Raw genomic sequence first — 10,215 nt, 5'->3', positions numbered from 1 at the left:
ACAGATACTCTGTTACTGACTCTGCAGCTGGGTGAAAGTGCTATAAGAGATATTAAGAACTTGATAGGAGGTACTATTATCACAACACTCTCTACAGATGAAAAAATCAAGTACCAGAGCGTTAAGTATTAAGTGTTAGGAGGTGGTAGAGATGAGGTTTTGCTAAAACCCAAGTTTTTCCTACTTTACCATAGTACCTACCCCCGACATTTTCTTCAATTACGTTAAACATTCACTTAACATTCACTCTGCTAGTAAGACTATTAAACATAACTAATAGGTCTATATCTTTAAAAGAAGATATCTAATAGCTCTTTTGTGAGATCATCCCAAGAAAAAAGAGGTGTAGGGCACCTTCCTGGAGACTTTGGTCCACTATAGCATTTGAAAATAGGACTGGAAGGTAATAATCCTTTTAGGACTTGGTTTGCGGCAGTTCACACTCACCAGTGCCTTTCTACTTTGAACCCAAAGGAAAACAAACTGAGAACTAAAAACTTCTAAAACCTGGAAATTCTTCTTCAATCTTCTACTCGATTCCTGAAATCTTTACCCCTTTCAGTGTTTATCTGTTTTCTATTGGGGTTCACAGCTAGGTACCGATAAAGAGGTTTTAATCTTAAAACCTCGTTCCCTCCATCCAACCATCCACCCACCCACCTATTCCCCAATGGCTTCCATAAAAGATTCAAGTGGACATTTAATGTTAATTCATGCTACTACATCATTTTACTGGTCTTTCTCATAGTTACTGCATCTCCTGTAAGAGAAACTGCTTTGAGACATACATCAGCTTTTTTTTTTTAGGCTAGTATGATACTAGAAAAGAGAAGCAGGTGGTTAAGTAAAAGAAGCACTGCTAAGCATTCATAACCAAAATTCATTGATGAAAGCTTTTAAAAACTTTTTTTTTAATGGTCAGAATACTTACATTTGTGGATTACATATTTTTAAATTTCCAAAGGCAGTAGAAACTCACAAAGCAGCAAGGGATAGAAATTATTCACATTTTATAAATAAGAACATGGAAAACAGCAAGGGTCAAATGACTTATGCATGGGACCCAATATTCAGCAACCCAAGCCAGGACTTCAAATTCCTTACTATGACTTTTGTAGTAAGATTATTAAGCTCAGCTGCTGCCTTCAATATTTGTTTCCATAGACATTACTAAGAAAACATTTTACTTTGGCATTTTTGTAATATGGCACCATTTATAGCTGTCTTCACTCATAATAACCTTATTAAATAACCATCTTTAGGGCTGGCAGTATACACAATGAGGGTCAGCCTGGTTACTAGTGGCTAATGGCTGAGTCAAAATTTGAGTTATGTCATTTTTTTCTTGCATTTTCCCTGATTTAGAAGTTAAACCATACCCACATTTCTAACTTAGCCAAGCCCGTATCTTTTGGACCCAAATACAAAATCTCAAGAAGCGTAAAGGTTTCCATCACCATAAGTACTCTTTTATCACTTTTGGATAATACATTAGCCAATCTAATGATTCCACAAACTTGTAGCGTGTGATTTCTTTTTTTCCTGTTTAGACTTTTTCCAAAGAATGATCTAATTCATTTTAGGCTGTGACAGAATAAACCCTATGCTAAAAAGAAAACTACATTTTTTTTGCTCTTTGTGCTGAAACACCTGAAGGATAATAAAAATAGTGAATTCAACTGTAATTAAGCCTAAAGAAAGAAGGAAGGAACATTTTATTTAATGTATTTCAGAAAGTTCAAACATTTGGAAAGATCACGAAAGCAAGAATGTTACCCATACAAGAGAAATTTATTAAAAAAATTAGTATCTTGTGGTTTAGATACACAGGTATAAGAGAAATTCCAGAAGGTGAAGCACCTTTTCCAGAAGCTGTTCCGAGGATGGTCAATACTGATTTCGAAATTGGTTGCTTAGGTCTTGAAGCTCTGTTACTAAGGTGTCCATTGCTGCTGTTTCATCAGCTAACTCCCTGGAAATTTCTCCACTTACCACATCTGTAAAAAGTTGCTGCAACATAAAGAACAAGGCAGAACTATCAAAACAATGAAAATCTCTTTAAAATAATATAGATAGAGTACAGAATTAAAATTCCCTTTGCTTAATAATACATAATAGTAGCAACAGTATTTGTTCTATTCACCATCCTGAAATATACAAGCTGCAACAATTAAAGGATGAATCAATATGCCTGAACTTGTAAATTCAAATCAGCTCTGCTCTTCAAAATGGTTGCCTTGAATGTTGATTATATTATTCATTTCAATGTCATAAGATGGTTTTTGGATAAAGAGACATCATTCATCCAAACAAAAGAAATCTATTCTTTGTGTATACAAGCAAAACAAATGTATTTTATATTCAAGTTCATATAAATCATACTTTTATGCTAATTATTTGAAAATTAATATGTCTTAGGACTCAGAGGCCACAAAGATCATCAAAATTTGGTGACAGCAAAAAAGCCCAGCAAAATAAAAGTGCCCTCCTTCAGTAAAAGGAATTGCCTTGGGAGGCATATTGCAACATACTCCAATAATGCCACCATGGCTGAAACATTCTGGAATGCCTCTCTAGAAGCTGCCTGCTGAGCCGGTATAGGCACCCAAGAAAATCAGCTTCAGGATTTTATGACTCTGTGTGTGTGTGTGTGTGTGTGTGTGTGTGTGTGTGTGTGTGTGTTTTAATCAGAAATGTAATTTACTCAGTTTACCATAAATCTTTTTCATCACAACTGACTAGACGATTTGTTTACAAAAATCAGATTTACCATTACAATATAACTATTTATTACCACCATAGATGATAGCAATTGTTCTGACAGCTATTTTAAAAAGGGAATCCTGAAGATGTTCTGAGTGACGGCATCATCACTACAGTAAGCTTAGAGTTTCTCATAGTGATTTATGGAGCAAAGAACATTCACTTGAATGCAGAACTTCAAAAATGCTTTGCAAAGCTTTGCCACATTACTGTGTAGTCACACCGTGTACAGCATTTCACAACAGATTGACATACCAACCACTGAGATGTGATCAGTAGAGAAAACACCTTTGAGGAAAGTAACTTGGACTCACATAGCATGTTTGTTTTCACTAAGAATTACAGTACTTGCAAATCATCATATATCTGCACCACTGGGACTTCCCTGGTGGCGCAGTGGTTAAGAATCCACCTGACAATGCAGGGGACACAGGTTTGATCCCTGGTCTGGGAAGATCCCACATGCCGCGGAGCAATTAAGCCCATGAGCCACAACTACTGAGCCTGCGCTCTAGGGTCCGCAAGCCACAACTACTGAAGCCCGCGTGCCTAGAGCCAGTGTTCCACAATGAGAAGCCCGTGCACCACAACGAAGACTAGCCCCCGCTCGCCGCAACTAGAGAAAGCCCACACACAGCAACAAAGACCCAATGCAGCCAAAAATAAATAAATTAATTAAAAAATAGTGTGCATCACTTCCCTATAAAGTAAGGAGAAAGCAGAAAGAAACTGAGGCGTAGAAAGAATGAATAATTTGCTGAGGATCCCATGGAGTGTAAGTGGTAAATCTGTTCTGTCTCCAGGCTCTCCAGCGTTTTCACCAACTGCCCTCATGACCCCCTGCAGCAAATCTGTACAAGGACAGGGTGCTGAGGGCCGAGGAGTTACTGTGTCCTGGCCAAGCAGGGACTTCATGACTTTAGGTGAATCTCTAGGTTCTACCTAGGAGTTTAATTCCATGAAGTCCCAGGCCTGGCAAGAAAAGACCAGAGATTCAGGCAAACCAAGCCTGCTATTTAACACAGTTATCGTCATTCATTTTCACTTTTTTTTAAAAAAATTAATTTATTTATTTATTATTTTTGGCTGTGTTGGGTCTTCGTTTCCGTGCGAGGGCTTTCTCCAGTTGCAGCGAGCGGGGGCCACTCTTCATCGCGGTGTGCAGGCCTCTCACTGTCACGGCCTCTCTTGTTGCGGAGCACAAGCTCCAGACACGCAGGCTCAGTAGCTGTGGCTCACGGGCCTAGCTGCTCCGTGGCACGTGGGATCCTCCCAGACCAGGGCTCGAACCCGTGTCCCCTGCATTGGCAGGCAGATTCTCAACCACTGAGCCACCAGGGAAGCCCCATTTTCACTTTTTAAAGTGTTCTGCAAAAGTGTTCTTTTGGAAGGCAATTCCGCTTAGCAAACCCAATTTGTTGAAAAAGTAGAGAAGGCATATGATTTACTACAGAATCAGAGACTCCCAAATATTATATGCAAAAAGGTGCTTTCAAAGGAGATGTTGGGAAGCAATTTTTCCCATTTTCGGATAATCCAGTTGCGATCTAATGAGAACAAAATCTAAATACAGATGATGTTCTGAGGTCTCATTTTCAATGTTTGGAGTTCCACAATATGAATGGATGGGTAGTACAGACAAGACTATTTAAGTCGTATAAGTAGAGGTTTATGTAAAATTAATACATTATAAGAAAAAGCTTTGCACAGAATAGGGAAATCTGTAGAGTACATCCTGAAGAAATAAACAATCATGGGTAGGTTAGTGATCTCACCAAAACTAGGAAAATTAGCTCCCAATTTGGGAAGGAGAGTCACAGAAAAAGTCTGCTACCTTGACTTTCTTTGAGAGAGCTCTTGCAGTTTTCTGAGAGACTCATAATCGGAAGTTGTTTGAAGTTTCCTGTTGGGAGGAAATACAGTTTCCCCAGGTAGATTACAGAAACCTGGTTCCAGCATGCAGACTAATAAGGACAGAAAAGTGAGTTAATAATCTAAAGAGGCAAAAATGATGCTGTGATCTGAAAAGATCATCAATTAATATAAAGCATAGTCTGGAAAGGTTATTACACGTGTCCAGAAGTGACCTTCACTTGCCGTGGACTTGCTCTCAGAAGTGAAGTAAAATTAGTTTGCAACCCAGGATTAAATAGTGAAGGCAAGGAAAGATTAGGAAAAAAAGTGCTGAAGTGCGTTAGAAGTTATATTCCTTTAAATTTTGTTCCTGAGGTGTACTCCAAACCTGGCTGCATGTTAGAATTACCTGGGAAATTTAACACAAATTTCCCAGGCTCTGTCCCAGACCCAATCTGTCACAGGTAGAGATGTGGAGTCCAATCTTCAAAAAACCTCCCTCCATAATTCTCGGGTGTCCCCATCCTAGCACTGGTTCATAGGTTGGTATTTGTAATCTGATAGCGTATGTTTTAGTTGTCAGGCTTGAGTCAACCTATCTACCTTAATATTTGTGTCAAATCCATATATCACCTACTTAATATTCGTCTCTAAATCAATTTTTTATTTAAATAAAAGTATTTTAAAGGAAACATTAGAACACTACTGTAAATAGAAAATAAGCAATAATATTCATGAAATTGTAGGTTTGATATGCTAGTTATACTTTTTCTAACATGCACTGAAATAAATACATATTAAAATAAAGTGTTTACCCAAGTGCTACTAGTAGTATATATGCCACACTTCGGGAAAAAGTGATAGTAAGTAGTAGAGCAGTGTTTTAATTTGACTTAAAGAAAGCATCAAGAGCTGGATTATAAATATTAATTTCAAAGACTCCTAAGTTACCCATGTGTAGGGTGATTTAGCCACTGGGTCAATGATCTCCTCACCAGTACAACTAATCACCTGGGGGCTGATGTCTAAAATATAACATGGGCCTAAAATTATCCTTCATGTAAAAGAAGACTTAAGAGCAGCTGGCTGATACCAAAGACCTTTTATTTTCTATGGTAATTCTAATTAATTCACATTTCACTCTCACCTTTGCTTTAGATAACAAGCCCCGTAAATTGAGTCGAACTGAAGAAAGCACTTGTATAGCCTCTTGGGGACTGGATTTGCTTCTACTGCATTTTATAGCCACTGGAAGATAAATATGGGGAAAACATCCATTAAAAATTGATAATGATAATTTGTAAGTACAAAAACCAATTAGTTAATTAGGATTTTATAGTAACAGACTTCAGAAATATTTCTACGTGACAAGTTTTATTTTGGTGAAAGGAAAATAAGTTATATGCATAAAATTTCCTTTTATCCCTTAAGAAGGATAGCTTATTGCCAAAAGGAAAATTTTGAGGAAAATGAGGGATATTTGGTGAGTTACAGACTGTTGGGAATGGACCGTGAAAACACACACGCAAGTGCACACACACAAGCACAGAGTAATGAAATTAGGCAGAGACAAGGTCTAATTGAACACAAGGTACCCACAGAGAACAAAAACATATGCAGCTCATCTTAATGTGGCTTCTCACGGTACTGAGTCCCTAATGGGGAATCACAATTGCGGATGACACCAGCCCAAAGAAGTGACATGCCAGATATTTACAGCTCAATTCTTACTGCATTTTCGTATTCAGAGTTTACATCACCATTCTGGAAGAAGTGACGCCAACAACCTAGGTGCCTGCATTTAGGGAATGTGACCACGACCAGGCTCTGGGGTCACTAAGCCATGCTTGGTACCCATTAGCAAGAAGTGGGGGAGAGGACAGTCACTCATTCTCGACACCTCTACCTCCAGCATTCTGGAGAGCCCATTTTCCTAAAACTTGAAATTATCAAGAGTGTGTAACCCTTCCTAGCACAGGGCCTGCCTATTAATGCTTTTTAAGAACAAGTGGTTAAAGCACAGTGGTTAAGAATCCACCTGCCAATGCAGGGGACACAGGTTCGAGCCCTGGTCCGGGAGGATACCACATGCCGCAGAGCAACTAAGCCTGTGCGCCACAACTACTGAGCCTGTGCTCTAGAGCCCACGTGCCACAACTACTGAAGCCTGCATGCCTAGAGCCCATGCTCTGCAGCAAGAGAACCCACTGCAATGAGAAGCCTGCGCACCACAATGAAGAGTAGCTCCCGCTCAACACAACTAGAGAAAGCCCCTGCGCAGCAACAAAGACACAACACAGCCAAATAAATTAATTTAAAAAAAAAAAGAACAAGTGAAGAGCTCTGTAAAAATATAATGCCTCTATACCCTGAGAAAACCATAATTCATAAAGAGTCATGTATCACAATGCTCACTGCAGCTCTATTTACAATAGCCAGGACATGGAAGCAACCTAAGTGTCCATCGACAGATGAATGGATAAAGAAGATGTGGCACATATATACAATGGAATATTACTCAGCCATAAAAAGAAATGAAATTGAGTTATTTGTAGTGAGGTAGATGGACCTACAGTCTGTCATACAGAGTGAAGTCAGAAACAGAAAAACAAATACCATAGGCTAACACATATATATGGAATGTAAAAAAAGATGGTTCTGATGAACCTAGGAGCAGGACAGGAATAAAGATGCAGATGTAGAGAATGGATTTGAGGACACAGGGTGGGGAGGGGAAGCTGGGACGAGGTGAGAGAGTAGCATTGACATATACACACTACCAAATATAAAATATATAGCTAGTGGGAAGCAGCCACACGGCACAGGGAGATCAGCTTGGTGCTTTGTGACCATTTAGAGGGGTGGGATAGTGAGAATGTGAAGGAGGCTCAAAAGGGAGGGGATATGAGGATATATGTGTAGCTGATTCACTTTGTTATACAGGAGATACTAACACACCATTGTAAAGCAATTATACTCCAATAAAGATGTTAAAAAATGTTTTTAAATACACACACACATATATATATATATGAATGTGTATATATAAAAAAAGAAAAAAAAAGACAGTAAATGCCTAATGAGCAGAGGGGCAAAATAAAATGTTGCTGAATTAAGAAAGAAAAAAAATAATAAAACATGCACAAAATGAGAAATTCTAGAAGAATAAAACTAACTTGGAATAAATAATATTTAATGTCTTGCTTATATATATATATATATATATATATATATAAAATGCCTCGTACTTCTCCACTGATTTGTTCTTGTTCCTCTAAATTATGCTCACTACAAACAGATCAATAAGCAGATCCTATTTTAAAACTACACTAAACAGTGCAACAACTGAAGTTTACTTAGTATCCTGTATCTCAGAACAGGGATGGAAAACAGATTTCTTTCTGTATGCAAACTCTCACCAATTGGTGGAGGTTGCTTGTGCCTGGCAAAATAGTTTTGCCATTCATTAACACCTTCCATGGCTGGTGAGAACTATGCTTGACATTCCTATTCTAAAATAATAATCAGACTTTGAAAGGATGCATGGTAATCAACAACGTTATACTCATTTTCAAAGGGTACAGTTAACATGGAGATAGTGAGGATTATGATGTCTGTGTCCCATAATAGAGGAAGGTTGTAACTGCTATTACTGAGGTACTTGGGCTATTTAGTACCTAGTAACATATCAAAAACAGCCGTGATTCTGTTTTCAATCCTTCATTGTCATTTTGAGAAAAACAAAAAAGCAAAAAGACAAACAGTGCTCCATTAGTCCCCTTCCTCAATCCCATTTCCAAAAGGTGTTAGAGATGGGGAGACAGGGCGGGGTGGGGGGGTGGGGGGAGACAGACAGAGAGAGACACAGAGAGACACAGAGAGAGAGACAGAGAGACAGGGAGAGAAAGAAATAACCTGCTGTTTCAAATCATCGGGAAATCCAAGACAGCTGTGCTTCCTGCAGGCCGACTGTAGTTAAAATGCGTAACTATTATTTTAGAAGTTCCTGGATGGCAAAGAAGGAACGAACTTTTGTCCACTCTTTCCCAGAAGACAGAACAGCAGAGACTGTAAATGAATACCCTCCAGACAGAACAATGGGTACACGATGACAACACTATTATAGAAGGGTCTCCAACACTACGTGGAGACCACAATGTCTTACACCAAGCTTTCTGAAGCACATGGCTACTCTTAAAAATAGCAACCCAGAAGGGAATAAATCATATGGAGATTTTTCTAAATGTTATATTTCCTTTTCCAGAATCGGGTGAGGTGGAGAACAGTGATGGGGAGAAAGATAAAAAAGAGAACAGAAATAACAGAGAAACTCAGCTCATTCTTCCATGAAGCACTGGTATACAAAAGCAACACAGAAAAGGTTAAGATTTATCTCCATAAATCTAAAATATCACGAGAAAAGAAAGCTGAGCATCCACTCAAGTATGCTTAAAATGTAGGAGCACGAACACATAACTCACTAAGTCAAAGGGAAACTTAAAAGAACAGACACTTGTTTTTCTCTAAGTATTGCCTGGATGAAAAAACAAAAAAAGGTACCAAAAATAGTTCGCAATCAACTTTAAGATGCAAAATGAAGATTTTTCCTCGAGTACTTCTTTAACCTGCATATTTATATTTGACAGGTTTAACACTATCACTTAGTGATTACAGAAAATATCTTGGCTTTGACTGTTATAGAGCCTGCTGTTCACCGAAATGTTTAGGGTTGGCAAGCTGAAGTAGCTCAGATAAATTCAGAGAAAATTGCACCCTGTTATAACTGCTTAGCATGGGTTTACCGAAATACAGCACCATATCCACAAAGGCCAAAGGGATAAAGAATGAGCTTCATCTAAGCCCACCCACCAGGAGGCCAGCACAAGCTACATAAGTTCTAGCCACCCTAGACCATCCTTCCACTGGTCTATCGGCAATTATCTCAACCTTTTGGATACTTATATCCTTTTGTCAAAGATAAGTAGAATTATTAACTACTAAGCCCATTTCTAAATTGTTTGAATGTTCTATGACTTCTTTCAAGGCAAAGTTAAACTTTATTCTTGTTCGTGTTTTTCTTTTTAGTTTTGAGTCCCTTATCATACAGCTCAGATCCTCTACCATAGAAGGAACAGGGTGGGGGTAAGGAGGTAAGGGATTAACATTTAAACCATGTGTAAGATACCGGTAAGTGTTTAAATATGTTTTTACTTATTTTTCATAACAACCATAGGTAGATATTATCCCCATTTTCCCCATGAGGGAACTAAGAGTCAGAGAAGCTAAGTAATGGTGACCCCAAGTCACCTAGTTAGTATGTGGTAGAGCTGGTCCTGGAACTTGGGCCTCCCTGAGTCCAAAGTTCTGCCCTTTTTATTGTCCCTTGTTGGCTACCTATTTGCTGCAACTATTAGTTGCAGAAGTTAGAGGAGGACTTTAGGATAGGTTCACAGTCCTTGTGATTCAGTTCTTGACAGTGTGGCTTCATTATTTTATTTGAATTGCATTCCCAGGGCATCACATGCCTATATTCAAACATAAATATAAAAGTGCATTATTACCTTTAACTAGTATATTTTTCATTAATGCAAATAATTA

At 38.4% G+C, this 10,215-nt stretch overlaps 1 protein-coding gene across 2 annotated transcripts in view; it reads right to left on the bottom strand.

Moving 5' to 3' along the window:
* Positions 1–887: 887 nt before the first annotated feature.
* Positions 888–10,215, bottom strand: part of TTC27 (tetratricopeptide repeat domain 27) — a 186,949-nt gene continuing 177,621 nt past the window's right edge. For both annotated transcript variants that reach the window (XM_032653535.1, XM_032653536.1), the window contains exons 19-20: positions 5,765–5,865; positions 888–2,010 (exon numbers count right to left, since the gene is read on the bottom strand). In XM_032653535.1, coding sequence (XP_032509426.1) covers positions 1,888–2,010; positions 5,765–5,865 — 224 coding nt within the window. In that variant the 3' untranslated portion in view covers positions 888–1,887. The remainder of the gene's footprint in view (positions 2,011–5,764; positions 5,866–10,215) is intronic.

The sequence above is a fragment of the Phocoena sinus genome, chromosome 13 (genome assembly GCF_008692025.1).
Source record: "Phocoena sinus isolate mPhoSin1 chromosome 13, mPhoSin1.pri, whole genome shotgun sequence".
Taxonomy (NCBI): domain Eukaryota; kingdom Metazoa; phylum Chordata; class Mammalia; order Artiodactyla; family Phocoenidae; genus Phocoena; species Phocoena sinus.
Note: the sequence above shows the minus strand (reverse complement) of the source record. Positions and strands in the feature narration are given on the sequence as shown.